The 27,200-nt window shown below is 48.6% G+C and overlaps 1 protein-coding gene across 6 annotated transcripts in view; it reads right to left on the bottom strand.

Moving 5' to 3' along the window:
• Lamb3 (laminin subunit beta 3) overlaps positions 1-27,200 on the bottom strand; it is a 52,363-nt gene that overhangs the window by 14,721 nt on the left and 10,442 nt on the right. For 4 of the 6 annotated variants that reach the window (XM_057770960.1, XM_057770958.1, XM_057770962.1 and 1 more), the window contains 9 exons: positions 26,517-26,576; positions 25,389-25,543; positions 10,153-10,267; positions 9,621-9,694; positions 5,844-6,035; positions 3,933-3,996; positions 3,574-3,767; positions 1,459-1,579; positions 738-926 (listed from right to left, as the gene is read on the bottom strand). In XM_057770960.1, the coding sequence (XP_057626943.1) occupies positions 738-926; positions 1,459-1,579; positions 3,574-3,767; positions 3,933-3,996; positions 5,844-6,035; positions 9,621-9,694; positions 10,153-10,267; positions 25,389-25,543; positions 26,517-26,547 (1,135 nt within the window). In that variant the 5' untranslated portion in view covers positions 26,548-26,576. Of the gene's footprint in view, positions 1-737; positions 927-1,458; positions 1,580-3,573; positions 3,768-3,932; positions 3,997-5,843; positions 6,036-9,620; positions 9,695-10,152; positions 10,268-10,375; positions 10,540-12,175; positions 12,206-25,388; positions 25,544-26,516; positions 26,577-27,200 lie in introns of those variants that run through there. The other 2 variants (XM_057770963.1, XM_057770964.1) reach the window with 2 other exon arrangements.

Genomic DNA, 27,200 nt, shown 5'->3' with positions numbered 1-27,200 from the left:
ACCACTGTCTTAGGTTAATCTGGTGGCCTGGTGGACGTGTTAAGCCATTCCACTCATTTATTAAGTCAACAAACACTCAGTTATAGTGATATGCCAGTCATTGTGTGGGGGCCAGAGGATAAAATCTCATAGCTAGGCAGTGGTGACACACGCCTTTAATCCCTGTACTCAGGAGGCAGAGGCAGGCAGATCCTTATGAGCTCAAGGCCAGCCTGGTCTACAGAACAAGTTCTAGGACAGCCAAGGCTACATAAAGAAATCCTGTCTGGAAAAACCAAAATCAAGAAAAAAAAAAGGTATAATTTCTTGATGGAGGAGGGAAGAATTCTCAAGACTGGAGAACGATATAATGTCTTCATGAAGGACGGAGGAGTTCTCACACTGGAGAGACAGAAAAACAAAAGTGCTGCCCATGACACCCCCGGCAGCATCACAGACACCATACTTGTGCCCCTCGGTTTCACGGTGTGTGTGTGCTCCAAAGGCAGGAGCTGGACTTCCTGCTTTCTTCGCTGTGTGCCTCTGGAAAAGGCTATAGGTTGACCAGCAAGCTTATTGCTAGATTGGTCCAGAGCACAGAGAGGATAACTAACTTACTCAGTAGAGCCCAGTTAAAACAACCCCCCAAGCCCTTCCTTGGGACCAAGGCTTCCTTGCTTCTCCATGTCCTCCACGTCCCCAGGAACAAACTGGGGAGGACGAGTGGACGGTAGCCTGTCCCCGAAGCCACTACTCACGGATGCAGGTCTCTTGAATGGGAGCGCCAGGTCTTCTATTCAAGAAATAGTGTAGCTGACAGCGCTCACAGTTCTTGCCCTCAGTGTGGTCCCGGCAGTTGTCACACACACCTCCGTGTGTCCCCTGGCTGGCAGCAAACACAGCTGGGTCGAAGTGGCAGGTCTCTGAGTGCCCGTTACAGTCACACCCTAGATGGGGAGATCCGAGGTTGACTCCGTGGGGCAAAAGCAGACCACCGTGGCAGGTGCCCAAGTAGCACTATTGGCTCTGTGACATGCAGAGCGGGGAAGTGGGGCCCAGTGTCAAAGAAGACTGGGGAAGGGCTGAATGAACAAGCACTCTGGCCCCCAGCACAGTCACAGATGGGTCCCTGACACTTTGGGATCCGCACAGATGAAGGTCCTGTATCCAAGGAACATTGGGTATAGGGATGTGATCACTGGAAGCCAGAGATGTCTGGCACAGAGCAAGGAGCCTGCAGGGGCCACAGGGGCTCTGGGAGCACATGGTTTCAGCAGGGACCAAACCCTGGCTCTTTCAGGGCTAACAGAAACGGATGGAGGTAGTGAGGGGATTCCCAGATCTACTGCAAACCAGGGATCTGAAGGCAGGGCTGCAGTTATAAGCAACAAAACCAGATGCCCCATGTTCCAGGTGAGAAACAGATAAGTCGGTTCCCATCCCCGCTGCTATCATCAGGGACCGATCCCAGGCTCCTACTTTGGCACTCATGGGCATCCTGGCCCTCTGCAGGTCTCCACGGCCGGTTGTTGTAGAAGGGAGCACAACGCTCACAGTTGGGGCCAGCGGTGTTGTGTTGGCAGACACAGACATCCTGGACCTGGGGGGCGAGTCGGTGATTACCAGCAAGGATTTATTCAGGAAAGCCCACTCCCTGCAAACCAACCTGCCTGCCCCTCAAGACCCTGCCTGGACACACGCCCTTCCCGGACACCACATACAAATGCTTCAGCTTTCTCTCAGTTCTTGTAACACTGTGGGGGCCCTGGTCTTTATGTGAGTACTCATGCTGTATGCCCACGGGAGGGCAGCGTGAGCATGTGAGTAGTGCATGCGTGTGAGCATGCGTTTGTCAAGCAGACTAGCAAGGGTTCCACAGGTTTGGCACCTGTGATGTATGGACCAGGACACGGTGGCAGGTAGTGGACATTGTGCTAATGAGCTGTGGGACTCTAGAGTCTGGCGGGCTCTCAGCAGCTTCACTATGGCAATCCGTGACTAAGCTGTTTGGCTGGTGGAACACTGCATGGTGAGTTGTTACTAGACTCATTAAGATATAAAAATAGAACCACGGTTGTATGTTAATTGCTTCCCCAGTTAATCCCCACCTCCACAGCCTGGCATTCAGGGACCTGTTCACTCTGAGTTGCCCTTCCCTTTCTGCCACAGCTGACCCTCTAGCCACTCCCCATACAAGCTGGCATTTTCCCATTGGCCAGTTCTGATGTTTTTCTGCCTGTTGTAATTAATTTCTACATTCACCAGCCAAGTGGAGTAAAAGGTTTATTCCCTTTTCTCAGGCCTGCCCAGGTCCCTTTAACTCCATTAAACACCATGGCTGGTTGCTCACGTAGTCACCTGGGCAGGTGTTTACAAACACCAGAGCCCTGACCAAGTTCTACCTGAACCTTGACCCTAAGGGCAAGGCTGAGGCATCGGAGCCATCCTGTGAGCTCCTCCACACATCCCTGCATTCCTCCCACTAGGCCACGGGTTCCTCTGATCTAGCTCCTATGCCCTAAGCGCTCCTATTCCCTCTGGGCTCCTCGCAGCCTCCAGCAGGAGTTGCCCCAGAAGCGGGCAGAGCGGAGACTGAGCAGCTCTCTCCATTACCTCCCTCCTCCATTTCCTGCTGTGACTCCCCCTGCCTTTCTGTCACCAGGCTGAGCACCACACACCCTTAGGTTGGCAGAGAAGCTAACACCCTGGGAAAGGCAAATGAAATGTCCTGGTGCAGCCTCTCTCTCCTCTTCCCAGAGTCCCCCTGCTCAGACTCACAGTGATCCCCAAGAGCTTGCTAAACTGGATTTTCTCTACCCATCCCTACTGCACCCATACTGGCTGGTGTCCAGAGTGGACTTTGTTTTCATTCTAAGCACTGACCTCTTACCTGGCCCCACACCTTACTACCAGATGACTAAACCCCAAGGCCAGTGGCTCTCAACCCCACAGGACATTCCAACAGCTTGGAGCTTCAAACATCAGTCACGAAATCAGAAGTTCTGAGCGCAAAGGTTCAGACAGCTTATTCCGACTCTCAAGTCTTATAATTCATGATAATATTTTCTTAGGTACACAGCAACTTCCATGTTACAATAATGCTGTAAGATCCAGGTTGAGAGGTGTTGCCTTGGTTTCCCCTGTACCCACAGGTCTACATGCAGCCGAAGCTGAGACCATCTACAGGGAGAAGGCAGACCTGAAGCCTACAATTTGGGTTTCTGAAACAGTGACTTACCAAATATCTACATTTTTTTTGTTTTGTTCTGTCTTTATTGTTTGCTTCTTTGCGGATTTTTTAAGAATAGGATGGTGCACAGCCCAGCAAACTCAACGATGTAGCTGGAAATGACCTTGAACTCCTATTCCTTCAGCTTCTACCTTCTACATGTACCAGGCTTATTAGGCATGCTCCACCTCACCCAGCCTCTGCCCCCAACCTGTCTCCCTTTCACTCGCTAGAAAAGTGCTCTACCATTGAGTTAGGTCACCAGCAATGTCCACAGAAGTTGAGCAGCTGCCCTGCTTTGTGGATGGGTCTGCTCTGGTCCGGCCCCACTCCTCCCGCTCTGCCATTCCCCCCTGGACTGTCACCTGCACAGCGGTGGTGGGACCTGTAGGGCCTCCACGACTGGGGGCACAGCGGTCGGCATGTCCGTGACAGAAGCAACTCCCCTGTAGACGTAGTTTTGACACTGCGAAGTAGGCGCTGGGTGGATAGGAGCCCCTCTGCGGCACAGGGGCCAGCTTGGTGAAGTTGACTCTTAGGTTTGTGATGTCCCCTAATTCTGAGAGTGGCACCGGCAAGGAGGGGGCGGGGAAGCAAAGACAGTAAGTTAAAAGTCAATGGAGTCTCCCTCTCTTTTCTACCTTCCCATTAAAGCACAGACATCCCAGCCTTCAGCCTTTCTACTAACAGCCCCGTAGGGAAGGGGAAGAGGAGTTAAACCAACCTTGAATCTTTCTGCTTTGGGATGCAGGGATACCTGATGCCAAATCCATAAGGTTAAGCTGGACCTGCTCAGAGAGAAGGGAGGTCAGAACTACAGAGGACAGAAGTGTGCACCAAGCTCAGACGCCTTCCATCCCTCTGCCCTCATTCTCCTTACACCCCCTTCTCACCAGTCTGAGACAGACCGTGGCCATGAGGCTGCCACCTGTGCTGGGATAGATGACCGCTGGATCCTAAAGGAGCATCCACAGGTGTGTGTGTGTATGTGTGTACGTGTGTGTGTGCATGTGTGTGTGTGTGTGTGCATGTGTGTGTGTGCATATGTGTGTGTGTGCATGCATGTGTGTGTTGGAAAATACAGGTCTACCTGCTATGTCATCTATTACAAAGAAGGACTTTGATGATCTAACTTTTTTATTATTAGCTTTCATTTTTTTTTAGTATTAATGTATGATTATGGTGGGAGGAGCACACGAGGTTCCATGGAATGTGTGTTGGAGGTCAGAGGACAGCTTTGTGACACTGGTTTTCTCCTTCTACCTTTCCATGAGTTCTGGAGATCCTGTCATCAGGCTTGTATGGCAAGCAGTTTAATTGCTAGACCATCTCACCAACCCTATTGTTTTATATATAATATTATATAGTATGCAATATATAAATATATATATATATATAGTATACACGAGGATGGGTTTTATCTGGCATTTTCATGCATGCAAGATGGCAAGATTGGTACAGATGTGGATTAAGTGAACGCTCAGAGCTGGCCACCCTGACCACCATCGGTTCTAAGTAGGCTTTTGTTTATTCTACAAACCTCTCACTATGTGTGACATTCCAGCATATCCCACCAAGTTTTCATCCTGATGCCTTACAATAAAGGAAGAAGCCATGGGCTCTGCTCAGGGCTAGGAACAAGTGGACACCCAGGCTCAGTAGAGATTTAATCAAATAGTGGACGCAAGGGGATCCGTGGCCACATGGGGGCAGCACTCGGCCTGCCTGGGCCTGGAGCTGCTTCTCCAAGGGAAGGGGAGCTACCACTTCCTCCATGTGGAGGAGTGGGAAATACTTTGGAGAAGAGTATGACCACACAGGAAAGATTCTGAGAAAAAATTCCGGGTGTTTCTAGAGGCAGGTTGTCATTTTCATTGCTGATAACTTCAGAGATCTGAGTTATTCTGGAATCTCCCACCATGAACTAGGTCTGGCATGACAGATGAACCAAAAAATGAATTTTTGTGGTAAATCCTATGAAAGTCAAATTACATGTGTTCTTTGCTTGTTTATGTGTAAAGTAGCCATCCAGAAGTCCTTACAAAAAAGTCCCCAGAGGGATGCAGTCATGAGCCCAATAGGAGGAAATTGGAGAAAGTCAGGGCGGATGATGCAATAGAAGCCTCTAGATGTTTCTGGAAGGTCCCAGCAAAATGATCTGATCTGGCATGATGGAGGAAGATCATTGGTTAAAAAATAAAGAAAATGCTTGGCCCTCATAGGTTAGAACATAGGTGGGTGGAGTAAACAGAACAGAATGCTGGGAGGAAGAGGAAGTGAGCTCTGACTCGATAGCTCTCCTCTCTGGGGCAGATGTGATGAAGCTCCGACCCAGGATGACGTAGGCTAGAATCTTCCCGGTAAGCGCACCTTGGGGTGCTACACACATTATTAGAAATGGGCTAGTCCAGGTGCGAGAGTTAGCCGAGAAGAGGCTAGATATAATGGGCCAAGCAGTGTTTAAAAGAATACAGTTTGTGTGTTGTCATTCCGGGGCATAAGCTAGCCAGGCGAGCAGGAGCTGGGGCGGCAGGAACACAGCCCGCAGCTCCCACTACACTGGTGTGTTCTCATTTCTTAACTAGGAGACATGGGCTTCCTCCCTCCCCTGCTGGTTCAGGTTCCCTAGACCTACCTTTCCCCCAGCTAGATGCCCATTAGGCTTCTGGGGCAGGGGCTGACACCGAACGTCCTGCCAGTTGTTGGGCTGGCCCCGGTGGACCTGGGGAAAGGTGCTGGCACAGTCTGTAGCTAGGTACTGGTACACCCTCCAGGTCTTGCCAAAGTCAGAAGAGCGCTCGATCAGCATGCCAGCTGGCATGGGGCTCTGGGGAGACACAGGGTGGGGAGGCGGAGTAGGGTTGAGTGACCTGTGGGAGACACAGTTGCAGACAGGGTCTCCTACAGAGAGGAGGGAGAGATGGGCCAGGAATGGCAAGGACTGTGGAGAAGACAGGGACAAGTCCTACTTTCCAAGCAGTAATCAGCACCCAACCCCCTCCCCAACCACCATGAAATGAGAAGCTGTGATCTGCCACACCCCCTGCTATGATGCTTAGCTTCTCCATACACCCCAAAGCAACAAGACCAAGTAAGCATGAACCGAAACCTCTGAACCCGTGAGCCAAACATCACCTTTCTACTGTCAAGTTCTTCCATCTCGGGGTGTCTGTCACAGTGACAGAATGCTAACCAACCTGCCTGCACTTCTTAAAATCTAACCTGACCTTGTGTGCAAAGGCTCTATGTTCCTTGCTTGGCCCTCACCCACCGCCATCTCAGCCCTCCTACCTGTCTCCTTCCTGGAACATTTCTCCCCTGTGGGTTCCTTCTCGTCTTTTGTTAGAAGTCTAAATGTTACTTTTTCGTGGAGATTTTTTTTTTTTTTTTGGTTTTTCGAGACAGGGTTTCTCTGTGGTTTTGGAGCCTGTCCTGGAACTAGCTCTTGTAGACCAAGCTGGTCTCGAATTCACAGAGATCCACCTGCCTCTGCCTCCCAAGTGCTGGGATTAAAGGCGTGCGCCACCACTACCCGGCTTCATGGAGATTTTTTTATACCTACCTAACTTGCATTCTCCTGCCCAGCCCATGGCGCTGTCTCCTAGTCTACCATCTGGCTTCCCTTAGAAATAGCAGCACCGTTCTAATTATCTAACAGCCAGTTCCCTGCTTTCTAGGCAGGATTTCTCAGCTTCAACCCAGTTCCTATTTGGAGTTGGACAAAGGAACCATCAGGTTGCCCTGTGAATTGCAGGATACTGACCAGCATCCCCGACCTCAGCTTACCTGATGTCATTGCCATACCCACAATTGTGACAACCAAAATGTCCCCAGAAATTGTCATATGTCCCTAGGGAAGGGGGAGCGCAGATATAGACTAGGTTGAGAAACAGTACCCTGAACCACCCTCTCTTCCTTGCCTGCTTGGTGCCCAGTTCTTCCCAGCTCCTACTGCACAGTAGGCACCGAGTACACACTGTTGAGTGGGCGGTGACTTACAGCCTTCTCACCCTCTAGACCCCTCTGGATTCTCTTGTCCCCCTGCCTACTATGGGCTTCCCTGTTCCTCACTCCTCACGTTAGCTTTGAAGCTTTGAAAGAGTCTTTCCCTGGAGTGAACATTGCCCTTCATGGCTATATGGTGGATTCTCTGACACCACAACCAGAGCTAGCCAAGCTAGATGCCCCTCCTAGGCTCATCAATACCGACACCACTGCCACTCACTCAGTCTTCTCTGGTACATTTAGTGAGAGCAGCTTCATTGTGACTTCATTTTTACACACCTTTCTGTCCCTATCAACAGATGCCAGTTATACCACACCACCAGTATTTGGTATGTGTGTGGCTGAATCTGACACACTGACAGAAGACAGCAGAAAGCATTTAGCAGTGTCCGAATTAACACTGCCTTTCAGAACTGTCTCCTTGAGGGACTGGGCATCTGTTCAAACACTGCTGGCATTTCTCAAAATACTTCGACCTTTTGTAGGACAGGGCTCTCAGAGCCAACTTTCTCAGTCAGATAAGAAACCAAGTCCTGTTGTGTTTCGCCCCACACGCCTCTCAACTCTTAAAACACTCACAGGTTTCGTGTTCCTCTCATCTTATTAGTCAAACTTTATCTTTCCATACTTGACTATTTCCATGGAAAGAATGCAGTTAAATCCTCTGGGTGGAGGGACACAATGACCTGTCACAAATGAATGAAACCTTTGCGTCTAAGACAGGAGCGGAGATGTGAGAGGCCATAGTGTTGACAGGACGGGCTTTTTACCAAGCGAGGTGTGCCGCAGCAAGTCCTTCCTGTGGGCAGACAAGTTCTTGACCACTAGTTAAACTGATCTCATCTTCAAAATTGTGCAGTAGATCACACTAGGGGCCAGTGAGAGGACACAGCTGAGCTTGCTGTGTAAGCTGAGGGCCTGAGGCTCAGATCTCAGCCCAGTTTCTCTCTCCATCATTAGTGGTCCGCTCTACTCCTCTCCAGGCTCCCTGCTATGATGTCCAGCCTCATCCCAGTCAAGGGAGTAGCCACTGCTGTGGGACAGTGCTCTTTTACACTGTAGAGATTTGTCACGCGTATTGGTTTAATAAAACGCTGGTTGGCCAGTAGCCAGGCAGGAAGTGTAGGTGGGGCAACCAGACTAGGAGAATTCTGGGAAGAGGAAAGGCAGAGACGCAGTCGTCAGCTGGAATGAGAGGAAGCAAGATGAAAATGCCTTACTAAAAAAAAGCACCAAGCCACGTGGATAAACATAGGTAAGACTTATGGGTTAATTTCATTGGTAAGAGGTAGTTAGTATTTAGAGTAATAGGCCAACCAGTTTATAATTCATATAAGCCTCTGCGTGTTCCTTTGGGACTGAAGGACTGAAGGACTGCGGGACCAGGCGGGACAGAAACTTCCATCTATAAGCCACTGTGGGTTGAAACCTCTGACACCTCCAGCCAAAATAAAATCCTTTCCCCTCAAACTGATTTCTTGGAGGTTTTTGTCTTAGTCACGAAATCTGACTAACACAGAGATCTGTGGTCCTTGTATGTTCTATTAATTTTTGTGTCTTTATATACATGTTGTATGTGCACACATGTGGAGGAGTGTGCACATATGAGCCAATGGAGGCCAGAGGTCAATGTCTTCTTCAACAGTTCTTCACCTTGCTTTTTGAGACAGGCATTAGTGTTGAATCTGGAGCTCACTGACTCAACTAGACTTGCTGGCCAATTAGCTCCAGGGATCCATCTGCCACTGTCCTCTTTCCCTGGTGCTGGAATTATAGCTACACACTGTGGGGTGGAATAGAATAGATTGCTAATGATGGATGTAAAGACAAGGAGAGAGGAGAGGGAGAAAACAGACAAAGGGAATGCCCAGAACAGACAGGGCCCCAAAGGGTACGCCCCCAGTGCCCTACTTCTTCCAACCAGGCTCCAGTTTCCATCACTTTGAATCATACCTCAGATCATCAGTCCATCAATGGATTGATTCAGGGATTACATCATAGGTCTCATAATCCAATTACCTCTTGAAGACCAGAGCTACCCACTGAGGACCAAGCCATTAGCACGTGAGCTATTTCCGGGCTATTTCATACCAAAATCATTAAAAGTAGCCAAGTCCAGTAGAAGTGGTACGTGCCAGAGTAGGGTCTATCAGATGGGTTAAAGATGTCTGCAGAGAGGACCAGGGCCTGCAGCTGCAGCATGGCAAGGATGGGGTTTGGGAAGGAGCCCTCTTCTCCTGGAAGCCAGCTGTCTGTTGTCACCATGATGTAAAGTCATAGACGCTGTCCCTATTCTGAAAGAGGACCTCTGGCATATGGTGCCATCATCCCAGCTTAAGGAGACAAAACACTGCTCTCCTCTCAGCCCAAATCCCTCTCCCATCCCCAGAGATCCCCAAGAGCAAACCTTAAAATCCATCATGATGTCATGAAGCTGCATTCTCTTGTCTAGGTCCAACTGCAGAGAAACAGGGTTCACATCTCGAAGGACAAGAAGCAGAAATGTTAGACAAGATGCTTTCCTGTATACTCCCAAAGAAAGCCTCGCTAACACCAGTTCTGGGCAGTCAGAACACCTTCAGCCTTGACTCTGAGCCACTTCTAGGAAAGCAGGGGACTGGTATACTCCTGCTTGTGTTATCTATTCAGAGGCGACCTCTGATACTCAGAGGGTCCCAGCCTGTCTGTCAGAAAAGATCTGTTCCCAAGGTCCAAGTCCTACATGCACCCACCCACAGAGACAAGGCAAGATGAAACAGGTGGGGTCCTCCCCCATCACACCTCCCCCTCAACCCAAGTGAACCCTTTGCCTATAGCACCCAACGTATGCCTAAACAAAGCTGGCAGGTTCGGCCTGCCCGTCCCCCACACCTCCACTTCCACATGCCTGTAAAGCCTCTATAATAGTGCGCTCCTGCAAGGAGGTAGCAGGTCCTCACCATTCTGTGACTGCCACCAGCGCGTGGGGCCTGAGGACGATGCGACATTCTCCACTCGGTGACTGTTGTAATTGTGAGGGAGCCTGGAATCGCACTTACAGCATTTCATCTGCCACTGTGGGGAGGGAGAAGAGAGAGCTCAGAGTGGGGCCCTGCGGGGAGCCCCGTGGGGCTCTCTCCTAGATCCTGGGATACCAGCCCATGCCTTCATCTGGAATCCTACCCTCAAGGGACCAGCCAATGTCACCAACACGCTAAGAAAGATGAATTTCTTAACGCAGAGCTACTGGTCATCTCTGAGTTTAATTCCTACAGCAATATGTATCTGTGTTGAGGTTGGAGAAGGAACACACAGAAGTGGAAAATAATCTCGGCTCATGTCGTTCCCTTAAAGAGAAAATGCAGAGGTGTGAAATGGGCAGGGAGAAGAAAGGAGGAGAAACCCACATTGACTTAGCACCTACTACTGTGTTAGGGAAAACTAAAAGAGAACAGGGAAAGTGGAGGTTCTGGGGCTAGCTCCATTATTCTATTTCCCAGACCCAGGACTTTTCTTCAATAAATTATATGAGGGTTAAGTTAGAATCACCCACGTGTATTTGTTGAGCATGTCATATGTGCCAGGCATAGTACTGCGCTCTACAGGCTAGAGTCCTCCCTAAGGAAGCCCATATTTGGTCATCACCAGTTCCAAGATATCCTGTCCACAGGAGAAAATCTAGCTCTCTTAGTTTCTGTCGCCATAATAGAATCTCTGACAAAAACAACCTAATGGTTTATTCAAGATACACTCTGCCCTTGTCAGATTTCCTCCGACCACCACTGCTGCCTCTGCTGCTGCAGAGGGTTTCAACCTGTATGTCACCAAGGCCTGTCCCCAGTGTCCAAGTCCTTCCAGACACCCACCCACAGAGACGAAGCAGAATGAAATTAAGGTGGTCCTCCCCAGCACACCATCTTCCCAATCTCAGTGAACCCTTAGCCAATAGAGGGAAGCGGTCCACCATACCGGGAAAGTCAAAGCTGCAAGAGCTTGGGGCAGCTGGTCGCATCAGATCCACAGTCAAAGAGCAAAACAGGATGAATGCTTGCTGCTACTCAGCACATTTCTATAGTCCAGGGTCCCAGCCACACCCACCAGGTGACAGGCTCATGGTAATCCGCCATGGGCAGGCCCAAAATGATGGACTTATTCTGGAGCCCATCAAGTCGATAACACTAAGCATCAAACAAGCCTAGCAAACAACACCCACATCTTCCGTGTCCTGTACCTTTCTGAGGGGGACAAGGGACTTAAAGACAGAGCTGCATGGATGGGCTCCAGGTCACGGCAGAGACAACGGAGGAATGAAGCTGATCCCAGAAGTGATTTATCTCGGAGCTGTGCCTATCAGCGTATGCGCACAGCAAGGCCCTGTCCCGCTTCCTCGGGTTCCACATAGCCCCAAATCCTGCACAGCCCAGATGGCTAAAGTTTCACTCACAAGCAGAAGCAAGGCTTGGGTGAGGCCACTGGGCCCTGCCAGCTCTCCACACACCCCCAGGCCTCTGCTTCTATCAACTGCTTCTCCTCCACAGCTTTGTAGCTGCTCAGTCCTGGCTGTGTGCAGGGAAGGCCATATGCTACCTGAGTCAGTGTCATAGGCATGGGGACTCTGCTCAGGTGTAGAGGCCCTGTGACCATGCTGGACCTGCTCGTGGGCTGTGGACACTCCTTGCCCAACACTGTGTTTCCTCTGTGTGCATACAGCTGACCCAGAAAAGGGGAGCTGAGTGTCCTGCTGCAGGGCCTCTGCTATCCTCCCTGCTTCCCAGCTCCTAACCCTAGTCAGAGAAGAAACAGCATGGTCACCCTTCCTTATCACCTTATCACAACCAAAAATGCCTTAATAAGCACTAGTCACTGAACCCCAACTAGGCTGTACCATCACTCACCAGCACCATCTCCATCCTGGCCACACACCCCCTCCCCAGATGGATTTCTCTTACCACAGCATCTCCACTTGTCACGATGTATCCTTACCACTGATCTCTGTCAACTGTCAACCTTCCCCTTCTACAGTGCATTCCCCATGAGGACAGAGGCTTGCCTTCCTTCCCTGCAGTCTCCCCGTGTAGAGAGAGTGCCTAGACACCGCTGGCTCTAGCTATGCACTTGCTGCATAAATGAATTAAATGAGCAATGAATGGCAATGCTCAACCTGCGTCAACTCTTCTCAACCACATGATCGACAGCTATTTCTCTCCTGGACTCAGCATGCTTGAGAGGCATGGGGAGGATGGAAGGAACCAAGTGGTAACATTAAACAGTGTGCCCATGCTGCCAGCACCTCAGGAGGCTGGGGCAAGAGCGTAGCTCAAACTCAAGTTTGGTGTCAGACTGGGCAACATAAAGAGACTTACCTCCTGAGAAAAATAAAATTAAGTAATGGTGTTATGGCCGGGTACCAAGAACTGTATTAGATAATTCAATATCAGAACATATTTAAGGGGTTGAGAATGTGATCTTGGTGGTAGAACACCTGACTAGTATATACAAAGCTCTGAGGTCTCATCCCTACTATGGCATTAAACTGGGCATGCTGATCCATGCTTGTAAACCCAGGTCTGAGGAGGTGGAGGCAGGAAGGCCAGAGGTTCAACGTCATCCAAAGGTGTACTCAAGTGAGCCCAGCACTAGCAGCCCTAGTATTTCTCTGTTTTCCCCCAAGGAAGCTGCAGAGTGACAGACCTCACTTGGAGCATACTCAAGTTTACCATCTCTGTCTCATCCAGAGAGCACCACGCAGGACCCATGCTGCCCCAGAAACTGACCTTCAGGGAGCCCACAGCACAGAGAGCACTGTGAGAAGGATCCAACTTCTCCAGTTCACTTGGCTCAGCTGCCATGGAGACCGGAGGTATGCCACCAGCCAAAATGCCTGCGCATCAGTCGTCATCTTTTCTGGGCAAGAGAAGGCTAGCGCAGGATGCCTCTCCAGACCCTATTTTGGTGCTTGGCAAGGAACTGTGCCCTTCCCCATGTTCTGCCCAGCCTCATTCTGTCTGCACTCAGCACATGTCCAGAGGAGAGGCAAGACCGGCCGCCTTCTGGCAGACGCTGTCACCGTAGCTCCCTACCCCAGACTCTGCTTGGGAACTGAGCCCAGCCCTTGCCTGGCCAGGGCAGCGTTGAACACAGGCGCTTTCTTTCTTAGCTTAGGACATTGGACAAGGAGCCAGAGCTGGTGGAAATGGTCTTGGTACTCCCAAATAACAGAATATTATGTAATCATTAAAAAGAGTTTAGAGAAACTTTCTAATTGCATGGGGAAGGACTTAGAGTATAATGTAATAGTATAATTTATGGGGGGGAGAATTAGGCTGAAGCTTGAATATACAATTTAATATCAAATATATTTTAAGGAAAGGAAGGAAATATGCCAAAATAGTAGGAAAAACATGAAATTGCTGATATTCACCTATTTTGACTTATAAGCATGGTAGCTACATATAGCTCAACCTAATATCTCTGTAACAGAATATTTAGGTGGCTTTTCCCTGTCAGTTATTTTTTTATATGTTTAAACTTTTATATATTGAATGTTACTTTTAAATGTAGGAAAATAGATAGAATTAGGAAACAAAATAAGCTAAAGATACTCAGTGTCCGTGTGGGCTCACTGCTCCAAGCCGCCAGCAGTCACACAGACAGCACGGGGCCCTCAAGCCATCTCCACAGTCCTTCCACATGCACAGGCATTGATGTAGACGGGATGGCCTCATGGCCTCAGGTACTACGTGCTTCGTGCTACATGCCTGGGAACACAGCTGAGGAGGGGATTGGCTTCGAGCTCAAAGGGAGCCTAAGCCCCAGCTTCAGACAGGTATTTTAAGTAGCCCTGCTGTCAACTCGCCAGCAGGATGACGGACCTGAAATAGAACAGCTACAATAGAAGCCCAGCTGAAGATATGCTGTGTGCTCTCCCGCTGGGCCTGCTTCTTTCTCTATTTAGTGTGTGTGTGTGTGTGTGTGTGTGTGTGTGTGTGTGTGTGTGTTAGCGCATGGGGGGCTCTCCTCACAGGTCCTATGTCTCCCTTTCTCCACAGCCAAGGCTGCTCTCGGTGGCTGCTGCCTCTCTCCCTTGGGTCATTTAGCCACCATGCTCCCTGAGCTTTACAAGAAGCATTCTTATCAGTCCAGCCTGCCAGACCTTCAGCCAGTTTGGCTCCTGTTTGCTCTCCAGCTGGAGAGGCTGGGCTTTCTCCTGGAGCCTTCTAGAATCTCAGAAATCTGACAGAAAGACAGCCCCTTCCAGACAGCTTAAGTGGGGCAGAGGAATAAACAGGAGCTTATGGGGCCTGCATCAGTGGAAAAGGAAGGAGCTTGCACGGGAAGGCTCTGAAGAACAGAAGGGGAGGACAGGAAAGCAAGTTCTGCTTAGCCAGATGCAGCTCCCTTCAGGGCAATTCAGGGAGCTTCCTGTGTCCTTTAAAGCAATGTCCGGGGTCAAGGACACTAGCCAGGGCCCAAAGGAGGAAACCAGGGACAAAGTAAAACAAAAAGTCCTGCTGTCATTAAGAAAAGCAGTTTCTGAAATTTGCAGCAAATGAATGGATCTAGAAAAAAACATATTGAGTGAGGTGACCTAGACCAAAGACAAATAAAACATGTACTCACTCATAAGTGACTTCCAGACATAAAGCAAAGAAAAAAAAAACAGCCTACAGTCCACAACCCCAGAGAACCTAGACAACAAAGAGAGACATACATGGATCTAAATAGGAGGAAGAAAAAGACAAGATCTCCTGAATAAATTGGGAATGTGAGGGAATAAACAAAATGGAAGAGGGCAGAAGGGGAGGGGGGAGGAAGGCAGGGGAGTAGAGAAAATGTATAGCACAATAAAAACAGTTTAAAAAAAGAAAAGCAATTTCTACAAAAAATAAAAAAAACAAAAGAAGAAAGAAAAAATGCAAGTCTCTATGTCAGCTTCCTCCTTAGAAAAGCACAGGGTGGGTGTGATAACAAGTTGACCCTGTCCTAACATGGGCTGGAACTCCCTGGATGGGGCTTGTCATCCCAAAACCACAGAACCATGGATGTCCAGCACAACATGAGAATCAAGAGGGCAAGAAGACACTGACCAGGGGCATGCTGGGAAACCTGGGTCCTAGAAGAGAAAGAACTGTGGAAGGCAGAGAAGACACTCTGCAGTCCTTCCTCATCAGGGGGTTCCTCAGCTCCCAGGGGTAGCCTCCCTACAACCAGTAAAAGGTCTAGGCCAGCCTGTAGGTGCTGGGTGGGAAGAGGCTCCAAAGCTCAGCCATTTTCAGCTTCACCTCCCCTCCCACTTAGCTCAGACTGGGTAGACAGCTAAATTGAAAAAGATGATTTCCCAAGGCTGATTATAGAGCCCAGGTTCACCACACACCCCAAAATTACATTACATGGCAGTCTCCCTCCTGAGCACTACACACCCCAAAACTACATTACACAGCAGTCTCTCTCCTGAGCACTACAGGCGTGCCCGTGGCTCACCCTTCCAAGACCTCTGAGGCAGGTATACCAAGTTTCACACAGCGGATATCCCCAGCCTACTGGTCAGGAATGCCATGGGGATGAGGAGGGATTCGTGTACCAGGCATCTGATTCCATACTGGCCTGTCACTCAGTCAAGGCATTACAGAGGTCACGTGGCCGCTACACACAGCAGAGACTAAATAGATTTTCTAGACATTGATCTCCTCTACTCCTCACCCAAAGAGAGCAGATCCCTCTAAAAAAGACGGTTCTCAACTTGTAGGTCAAGGTCACATATCAGATATCCTGCATGCCAGATATTTACATTAAGATTCATAACAGTAGCAAAATTACAGTTATGAAGTAGCAATGAAAATCATTTTATGTTTGGGGGTCACCACCAACATGTGTGGCTGTATTAAAGGGTCAAAACATTGGGAAGGTTGGGAACCACTGCTCTAGAACAAAGATACCCCCTAGTCCTGAGTGTGGGGAGGCAATTCTACCCACGACAACAGCTTTCTAAGTCCACACCATGACCACAGAGGACTTAGCTGGCAAAGATGGGCCTGCCAGACATTACTTGAGGCTTCCATGGCATGAGGGGAATTTCCTAGGAATCCCAGATCCATGTTGAAGATCTAAAGATGGTTAGAACTTCGTGGCTGTGGAGAGAGAGGATTCTGAGACAGAAGGGTGGTGGACAATCATCAGTCATCCCCATCTATCTGTGTATCATGTCAACATCCTTTGACTATCGGAGAAAACTTACTGAATGTATAATCTTAGCAGACAGTGAGCTTCCACCCGCCCAAGAGCTGAGTGTCAACAGACAGCATCTGAATCCTGCCACTGAGATTGGCCCTCTTTGCTGTAAGCAGCCCGTCTACTGTTCTCAAGGAAGTGTTCTGTAAATACTCTGATCTGTAGGTCTAGTTTGTCCCATGTACCCACTTCTACAGTAACCGTGGCTTGGAATGACCTGAATCTGTGTTCCTGGACAATAGGAACTCATATGACCCAGAATAAAATCCCTCTGATTCCCTTGAAGCCAGAGCCGTGCTCAGGAACGGTGTGGTGAGAGTCAGGTTGTGAACTATGATTGTGAGGCTGTTGACTGCATCTTTAGGCCTTTCTCCTCTTCTCCCTCCTGTCAGCTCCACGAGCCCCATTTCCTTGCCCATAACAGCCATGATCTCACAGCCTCACCTGAGTCTTGCTCCCCTCTGACAGTGACTACCCCACTCCAAACCCTTTTCATCTAATCCATCCCCTCCAAGGTGACACCCCTTACTCTCGCGAGACCTTTTGTGAAATTTCAGCTCTGTCTCTGATATACAAACCTGAGAGAGGTCTGAATGGCTGGCCTTTCCTGAGGGAGACTACATTGACATAAGGACGTCTGCAGTGTTCACGCAGAAGAGTAAAACTACAGCAGCAAGGAAGCCTGAGACCTTCTCGGAGCTTCTGGGAACAGGAAAGCCATTGTTTTAGAGAGAGACAAGCTTAATAACACTCAGGAGAGAGGACAGTATTTGTGGTGTGTGTGTGTGTGTGTGTGTGTGTGTGTGTGTCTATTGTGGTCTAAATGAGAAATGTCCTCCACAAACTCATGTATTTAAACCGCTCAGCACTCAGTTGGTCCTGTTTGTGAGGTTATGGAACCTTTAGTAGCTGGCCCCTTGCTGGAATAAATATGTCACTGGAGAGCAGGCTTTGAGAGTTTATAGGCTTTCCCCATTTCCTGTTCTCACTTTCTACTTTTTGTGTATGGGTGAAATATGGTCTCCTTGCTTTCTGGTCCTACTGCTGTGCCTTCCTTGCCATTATGGACTCTTTTCCTCTGGACAGAAGTTAAAATAAACCTTTTCTTCCTTGAGTTACTTTTGGTTATAGTATTTTATCATGGTAACAGAAAAGCGGCTAACAATGTGAGCGTATACACACACATATGCACACGCATATGCATACAACCCACATGCACAACCTCTGCCTTACACACTAGCCTTTCAGAAAGTCATAAAATAGATGATTTCCAGGCAAAGATGGGCAGGGGCTGGTGTGTGCACAGGTGGGCATGTGGGTTCTTGTGGGCTTACGTGCTGAGGAGAAAGGGACCAACAACTGGCTGCCGCTCTCTCCTTTGCAAGAGATTAAACAGCAGCTGTTCGGTTTACACAGGTAATCAGCCCAGGAATGTGCTGTGCAAAGCTGTCATTAAGCCAACAGAATGGTTAAGTTTCCCCCAGAAAGGGAGGGAATGGGGGTAAGCACAGCATTTGAGAAACGGAGCAGACATGTTGTCAACATCGCTGGGAGCAGAAGCAAGGCTGGAAACATCCAGGAATCACCACGGGCCTTGCAAAGCCTTGTGCAGAGGCAACCCTGTACAGTGGTCCCATAACACCACACAGTACCCAGGGGATCTCTGAGAAGAGAAATGGAGATCCTGAGAGGAGTCAGACCTTTCCCAAAGTCACAGCTCTACTCTGAGAGCCAGAACCAAGGCCACAACCCCAGTCAGAGTTGGTTGACTGTGGCTTCTCTAGCAGTCCCCCATGACGTTAGGAAGTAGAGAAGGCAGGGGACCAGGATGGTTGGACTTCCGTGGTGGGGGTGGGGATTGAGTGACCTGACAAGGAAGATATATTCAGGAAATCTGTGAGCAGAAACAGTCCCCAGGAGACAAGAATGGAGGGAAACAGGGAAATGGGGAGGAAAGAAAGAGGGAGGCAGAGAGGAAGAGAGTGGGAAAGGGGCATGGGAGGGAGGGGGAAGTGACTGGAGGGAGCATGACCTCTGCAGGCTCTATATTCATTGTGGACATTCTGCTCGGTAGTCCTCACAATGGTCCCTTAAAATGATGCTGTCACCGTTCCCTCTCACCTGGGCTCAGAGGTAGTGCAAAGGCGTGTCAGGATGAGATGGCCATGCAGGCCCTGAGACTAAGCGTTATCTATATGATGAGCCTACCCAGAAGACCCCAGGAGCTAAAGCGACGAAGGAATGGAGCAGGCTGGCTAGAACTAGGAACTTCAGTGCAGTCTGTTCTGAGTGTAGCCCCCACACAGGGCAGACTATTAACGGGTCAAGAAGGCAGCCTGACCCAGAAGGACAAAGTTGGGGGAAGTGCCACCGGACAAAGATAACTATGTCCAATGTCCATTACAAGCGTTGCAACATGCAGCTGAAACCCGAAGAAGCCAACACTGGAGGCCCATGGGACTCAGCCAACCACAGAGGTAGACGAGGGGAGGAACGTGCAGACAGGCAAAGACTGGCTTGCAAAGGAGTCGTTTCTGGAGGCCAGGAGCAAGAGGCCAGGAGCTGGGAGCGACATTTTTAGAACTGGACGGAGTCCCAGCATGCCTGCAACTCCCTCCCACCCACTCCATCCAGCTGGGGAGGGACAGAATGAAGTGAGACTGAGATGCCTGAGGTCACAAGTCCCTCTAACCTTCCTTCCTGCCACCTCAGCAGGCCACCACTGCCATCCATATATAGACAGAAGAGAAGCCTTGGCCCCAGAGATCTGCAGGGAAGGGGGAGAAGAAGCTAACTACCTAGGACCCCTCCCCGCAGAACCACTCAGGGAACAGAGTTTTCTTGCTCCTATCTGGAGTTCAAGCATCCTCATAGTTCATGGGAATGATGAGAGCTGTTTTTTAAGGTGCTGTGACAATTAAATGACGTATTTATAAAAGATTCTTAGTATGATACCTTCAATGTATTCCCCAGGGGAGGGCTTGAATGCACCCAACATGGGACTGAGAAGGGGGCTCTGAATATTCAATGCACGCGTGTGTGCGCATGTGTGTGCGTTCGTGTGTGTGTGTGTGTGTGTTTGTGTGGTGGCTTCATCATTGAAAACCACAAGGTTTGAGAAGGCCCAGGAGGGAGAAGGAGAAAAGAGAAAAGAGGCAGACAGCAGGAGGCACAGGAAAGATGGTGCTGTCTGCACCCAGCTCATTACCAAGAATGTAGAAGCCAGAAGGGACCCGGCAGACCACTCTGTCCCACACTGGCTCATGGAAGAGAGAGTGAGACAGAGTTCTCGCTCAAGGTTATCCTGCAGTTAGCAGAACTGCCCCTCTATATTCCCCACAAGGTGTTCCATTCTCCACTCTCCAAAACCCTTCCTGTGTTTATTGCTCCCTTAGAAAAAGGGAAATGAGCCAATGCGTCTTAGCTTTCACAGCAGAAAATAGCTAATATTTATCCATTCCCAGGATTGCAACAGTCTAGACTTCTCTTTTGCAAGCATCCCCCACTTTGCTCTCAGGAGGCTGCTTAGAAACAGCAGAGGAGGCCAGTTCCTGGGGGGCAGCTGAAAGAGGCAGAGGCCAGGCCAGGGAGAAGCCAAACACCCAGGCCAAGTGGAAGAGAGGCTCTTCTCAAAGCCTGGGTGGGAGGATATCTTCCACCATGGCATCCTGATCACTCCCTGCTCCACCTTCTGAGGCAAGTCAGTCCCAGGAAGAGGGCAGACGTCTGCCGGGAAATCAGGCCTGGGCTTAGAGGCACATGATTTGGGGAGTCTGTGGGTGAGCATCGGAGCTCTCTCTACTGCCTAGAAAGCTTGACCCAGCCCTGCTGTCTGATCCACAGGAACAGTCTATTACCCACCCTGACTGGGTAGGATTCCCCTAGCGAAGCAGGTGACGTGCAAATGCCACATCCATCTTCACGCGGCATCTCAAAAGTCCCCACCTGGTACCTTCTACGATTAAAAACAGCCACAAGAATGTCAGGACTGGAAGGACAGTGAGGCAAGAGCATTCCAAACACCCTCCTTCAGGTCCTGAGGATGGGTAAGATGTATGCACAAAGCCCTTGCTCCTTCATCAGGGTCAAAGACAATTACCCACTCCCCACCCCACCCCCATCTCTTTTCCCATAAAGGCTGCAGACACTCCTGGCAAGTCTCTCCCTGTCACTCTTTTGTACACACCCATTTTGAAGGAACCAAAGTGGCTAAGGACCCTGGGTACTCATGAGGCTGAGACCAAAGCGTTGCATGTTCAAGGCCAGTCTGGACAACTTGGAAAGGCTCAACCTTGTATAAAGAGTTAAAGTAAAGCTATGGGTGCTGGCTCCCACTTTTAACCCCAGCACTGGGGAGTCAGAAGCTGCTGATCTCTGTGAGGTTGAGACCGGTCTGGACTACAGAGCCAGTTCCAGGATAGTCAAAGTTACACAGTGAGACCTTGTCTCAAAAAACAAACACAAAGAGTCAAAGTAGAGCAAAGGATGCAGCTCAGTAGAAGAGTGTTTGCTTAGCTTGTATGAAGTTTAGTCCTTGACACCAAAAATCAAAACTGGCCAGTCAGATAACTGGGAGACAAGGAGACAAAGATTTAAATACATATAAACCCAAGGAGCCAAAAAAGGACCCCAACTTGTTGAGGGAAGAGGGGAAAAAAATCAAAACCTCCTAAAGGAAAGGTTCAGAGGCATTGCGGGAGAATAGCACAACCCTTATAAAGGCCAACTGCTTCAAAACCTTGCAATAAACCTAACCAAGGAAGCAAGAGTTCTGTATAACAAACACTTTAAACTGACCCCTCATGGTCAAGGACCAGAAGAATCAATGCTGTGAGAGTCACCGTCTTACCAAAAACAACCTACAGATTCAACACGGTCCCCATTGAAACTCTGATGTCATGGAAATAGAAAAATCAACATTAAATTCATACGGAAATACAAAAGACCTCAGTGAGCCAAACCAGTCCTATACAGAAAGAATAGTGCTGGAGGTGCCATGATTCCTGATCCCAAGTATATTACAGAGCTGCAGTAACAAAAACAGCATGGCATTAGTACAAAAACAGACACATAGATCAATGGAACACAATATGCAGATATAAACCCACACAGCTACAGTCACCTGACTTTGGAGAAATTCGTCAAAAAGAGACTGCATCTTTAGCAAATGGAGCTGAGAAAACTGGCTGTCCACATGTGTGAGAATGAATCTAGACCCGCATCTCTCACCCATAACAAAAATCAACTCCATGTCAATCAAAGACTTTGATACAAGACCTGGAACTTAAGGGAAAACACTTGAAAGTGTGGGCACAAGCAAGGACTCTCTGAATAGGGCCCCAGTTGCTAAAGAAATATGGCCAACAATCAAGAAATAAAACCTTAAGAAATTAAAAAGCTCCTGAACAGAGAAGAAATGACTATGTGACAAGAAAATCATTGCTAGTTATACACCCAACAGTGGTTAATAACTAGAACATATCAAGAACTCAACTGGACAACAAAAATTCAAACAATAATATCAATAATTGGGCTGATAAAATAGACCATTCTCAAAGGTTGGGACATAAATAGCAAATAAACACAAAAAGGTGTTCAGTCTCATTAGCCATCAGAGACATGCAAATCAAAGACACCTTCCAATGACATCTGCCCCGGGAGAACGGCGGTCACTAAAAAAACAAACAATGTAAGGTATCTGCTGGGGTGCTGTCTACTCCATTATATATAACTTCATTAAACTCCTTTTTACACGTATATATTTCAGGAAGCTTCTACGGTTTCCATATGGCTTTTCCAAATCCCCTCATTGAATCCTCATATTCTAGTTTCTTCTCTATCTCTTTGTAACATTGTATTCTATTTCTCCTTCCTTGGAAGAGTTCTCTTCTCTTCTCTGTCCCTTATGACCTACCTAATCTCTGTGGATAATCTAAACAAAGCACACATGTTTAAAGCTTAAAGCTAGCATCCACATATAAGAGATAGCATGTAATGTTCTTTCTGGGTCTTGATTACCTCACTCAGGATGACTGCTTCTAGCTCCATCCATTTTCATTCAGCCTTCATTTTTCTCAACAGGTGAATAATATTTCATTGTATAAATGAACATTTTCATTATCCATTTGTCATTCGATGGAATCTAGGTTGCTTCCAATCTGACTCTTATAAATAGACCAGCAATGAACATGGATGAGTGAGTGTCTCTGTAGTAGAATGTAGAGTCCTTTCTATACATCATATGCTACCAAAAAGACCCTCAGTGAAGGAATGAGCTATATGTTTTTGTGTTGTTGGCCTCCTAAGGCATCTATAGACTTTCCCTCAAATGTTCCAGGCTACTAACAATGCTACTGGCTGCCCCTCACAACCTGACAGTAAGACCCTAATTGCTGAAGATACACATATTCATGCTATCAAACATGGAGGAATTGAGCCAGTACTCAATTGGGAGCTTCATCTCTACTGATATGCATGGTTCATGTTACCAGAGAAGAAAAATAACAATCTCATCCAGCTACAAACCTTGTGAGTTATTATGAGTGACCTAACTGCAAGATATGCCCATCAATGCAATAGGGCATGTTATTATGAGAGTAACCAACCACTTTGTCATTTGATTTGAGGCTCACTCCATGAGATAGGGCCCATACATGACACCACTAACATGGCCAAGACCTGAGATCAGATAGGTCATGACCCTTACAGGAAGACTATTATTCTGCTAAAGGAAAGAGCAGTAGAATGACTCCTGATGATATGCAGATCAGTGCATAGCTCCACCCTTACCAGAGAACCTCTTCCTGCAGTAGATGGTAATTAACATGGAGCCCATACCTGAACCATATGCAGAGAACAAGGGGCTTTGGAGCGCTTAGCCCTGCATGAGATCCCTCTACCACACTGTTCCCCTCCAGACTCGGGAATCTATGCAGAAGAGGAGGCAGAAAGATTGTAAGAGCCAGAGGTGATGAAGAGCTTCAAGGAAATGGCGTTTTTCTAGATACAAAAGGCATCTGTGAACTCTCAGAGATTATGACAGTATGCGAACCTGCATACATTCGAGCTAGAGAAAGTTCCAGTGGAGAGAAGGGGAAATGCGCAGAGTCCCACCCTAACTGAGACTCTATTGCAACTGATAGCTGCTGGGAGAGGAAAAAATAGCTTTCTTCAACAATGTGACATTGGGTATATCAACCAAACTGCCAGGCAAATCTTACACTAGGGAGTAACTGGCCAACCTAAATTTAACTCTATGTTTTTGTAATTTTTTTTTGTTCTTTTTTGTTTAGGTTTTAGGTTTTTCTAAGGAGATAAAGAATATGAAGTTGGGTAGGTAGGGAAAGAGGTGGGATCTGAAGGGTAAAGAATTTGATCAAAATGTATTGTATGAAGTTCTCAACAAGTGAATTCCAACAATAATGCTGGTGAGGATCTGGACAGCCCAGAACCCCAGCACACTGCTCTCCAGCACTACTGAGGTCAGTATGGAGGCTTCTCAGAAACCCAACAGTAGATCTTTCTTACGACTCAGCCATACTACTCCTGGGCATTTGCCCAAAGGACACTAATCCATCACAGAGATACCTACCCATCAGAGTTTACTACAGTGCTATTCACAGTGGCTAAGTTGTGGAACTGACTGGGTGTCCAGCAACAGAGGGATGTATAAGGAAACTGTGGCACTTCTAACCATAAAAGAATAAAATTACATCATATGAGGGGAAATGGCTGCAAATAGAGATAATATATTAAATGAATTAAGCCAGTCTTGGAAGGATCAATATCAGATATTTTCTCTCATTTTTGGCTCCTGTGTATATACTAAATGATGATAGAAGTGAAATTGTCTAAAGGAAGAATAGGGGCAAATGTGAGAGAGGAGGGCCAAGAAAAGGGGTCATGTAGAGGAAGGGGCCACAGGGAACACACTCAAGGTGCAGTATATACCTGTATGGAATGCTAAAACAATAAAAATTGAAAAGAAAGATTGCTGGAGGGAGTGAACGAGATCAAAGTCTATTATGCATTCCTACGTCCCTGCTTCCACTTGTGTTGCTGTGATTAAAAAAAATACCCACCAAACAGCACTGTAGGAGAGGAAAGGACTTATTTGGCCTTCAGTTGCAGGTTCATCAGTTCAGTTCAGTTCAGTTCAGGGATGCCAAGGCAGAAACTCATGCAGCTAGTCACATGACACCCACAGTCAAGAGCAGAGAGGAACGGAAGGACTTGTGCGGCCTGCTGGCTCGCCAGGCCCTCAACTAGCTACTTCTGCTCATTCAGTCTCAACCTTCCCAGTGCTACTTCTGCTCACTGGTTCTCAGCCTTCCTAATGCTACTTCTGTTCATTGGTTCTCAGCCTTCCTATGCTACTTTTGCTCACTGATTCTCAGCCCTCCTAATGCTTCTTCTGTTCATTCAGTCTCAACCCTCCCAATGCTACTTCTGCTCACTAGTTCCCAACCTTCCTAATGCTGCTTCTGCCCACTGGTTCTCAACCCTCCTCATGCTGCTTCTGCTCATTCGTTCTCAGCCTTCCTAATGCTAACTTCTGCTTACTGGGTCTCATCCTTCCCAATGCTACTTCTGCTCACTGGGTCTCAGCCTTCCTAATGCTGATTCTGCTCATTGGTTCCCAACTTTCCTAATGCTGCTTCTGCCCCCTGGTTCTCAACCCTCCTCATGCTGCTTCTGCTCACTGGTTCTCAACTCTCTTAATGCTACTTCTGCCTACTGGTTCTCATCCTTCCTAATGCTGCCACCCTTTAATACAGGTCCTCGTGTGTTAGGCAAAGCCCTGTTAATTCTTTCTACTTTTAAATTCCTCAGAAGCAGGGATCCAGACTTACACCCCTCTGACCTCTCCCAGAGCATGGCCCTTAGCCTAGGCCTCCTATACCTTATTCAGGGACCCCATTCTATCCCACTTTCCTCCGGTCCTGGAGGCCTTGGAAAGAGGCCTTACCTCTCCATACTGGGTGCAGTAGGTCTCCGGCTTGGTCAGTCCACAGGTAGACGAGGCTCGGAGCAGCTGAGTCCTTCCAATGAGCAAGTCCCCGACGGGTGGATAACAGGCCCCTCGGGAGCAGGCTTGCTGGGCACACAGCAGGCCAGGCAAGGCTGAAACCACAGGGTAATGTTGGGGTGGACCCAAAGGATGAGATCCCAGCTGGTGACCCCAGTATTCCCTCTGTGGAGCTGACGTCAGGAAATCTGGTGCCCTCAGTGTGATGACTACAGCCCTGACTCGGGGGGTTGAGGGACTGATCCTGTATCTTACAACTCAAACTTGGAAAGGAGAGGGAGCTGTGGAATGTAACAGTTAATAGAGTGTTTGCCTAGCCGTATGAAGTCCTGGGTTCAGTCCCCAGGACCGCATAAACCAGGTGTGGTGGTATACACCTATAATCCCAGAATTTAGGAGCCAGCAGGATCAAGCATTCAAAGTTATCCTCAGCTACGTAAGAAATCCAAACCCAGACTGGGTTTGAATGAGACTGTCAAACTACTTTTTCAGTTAAAGGGGGAAAAAGGGGGGAGGAATTTCATCAACTGATAACCAGCAGAAATCCTAACCTATGACCCGTGCCATTTATATGTGGCTTTAGAATCAATCTGGAGACAGACCCTGGGCCGTGTAGACACTGTGACAACTGTTTGCCTGTCCAGTGTCCTCAGTTCACATCCCAGAGGCAGCTGTTGGCTGAGCCCTTGGTGGAATGCTGAGAAAATACCTGTTATTTCTATTCGGTCTGCACAGGCAGCCAACGTAGCCGTCACCTGAAAGCAAGCAGCCCTGACTCCCTGGAAAACAGGGGACTCAAGCCATAGTGGCTCTGCAGCCAGCTTGAGGGTGGAGAAGATGGGGAGTAAGTGATGGGGCACACTCGGGAAGCCACATGTCACCCTTGGGTGAGGCTAGGAGACATGGAGAGCCTTCTGAGAAAGGCCGAGAGCCTCTTCTCCCTGAGGCTCCCACCCTTGTCCCATTAGGCGAGGGTTTGAAACCCCAGTGCCTGTAGGTGGCAGGCGGCATCACACCATTGGCCAGCTCTCTCTGTGGGTGGCCTGGAAGAGGGGAAGGGACGCTTACCAAAGCACAGGAGAAGAAGTGCTGTCATCATGGCCCAGGGCAGGTCCCCAGAGAGGTCACCTAGAACAAAACAAAGCATCCAGGCTAGTCACCCCTCACCCAGCCCTGGTTAGTGCTAGACTGCTGACCTCACCAAGGCTTCATCCTGCATCTTCACAGAGACTTCTGAACAGTTTGTAGCCAACGGCAAGAACCCGAAACCCCTGTCCCGGACAGCGGCGACATATAGGGAGTCCTGGGGAAATCCCAGGCTTCAGCTTCCTTTTCCAAAATGGGTGGGAACATAGGGACTGTGCAGGAGGAGAGAGGGCAGGGTCCATTGCTGGGGACAGCTAAAGTGAGGTCCAAGGCTCCATTCCTGCCTCAAGGGAGAGATCTTGGGCTTTCTCAGGGCTGCAACCCAAGTCAACCTATAATATGACAAAGGCAGATAAGCTGAAGGTGCTGAGGGTCATGAGGCAGGTCTCTTCCTGAATTGACAGGGTCTCCAGTATTACAGGGCCCCAGGGAGGCTGAAGCTATGGTGACCACAGTTCCAGGCTAACCCAGCTGCACGGATGCTATGGGAAGATGTGAGATCTTAAGAAGAGAGGTGGGGTGCTGTGGGGAGATGTGGGCCTGGCAGTTTTAAGAAAAGCGAGAAAAGACTTTTTTCTGCACCAAGAGCAGCTCAAAATGTCTCCA

The sequence above is a fragment of the Chionomys nivalis genome, chromosome 5 (assembly GCF_950005125.1).
Source record: "Chionomys nivalis chromosome 5, mChiNiv1.1, whole genome shotgun sequence".
NCBI classification, from domain to species: domain Eukaryota; kingdom Metazoa; phylum Chordata; class Mammalia; order Rodentia; family Cricetidae; genus Chionomys; species Chionomys nivalis.
The sequence above is the reverse complement of the archived record's forward strand: the minus strand, read 5'-3'. Positions and strand labels throughout refer to the sequence as shown.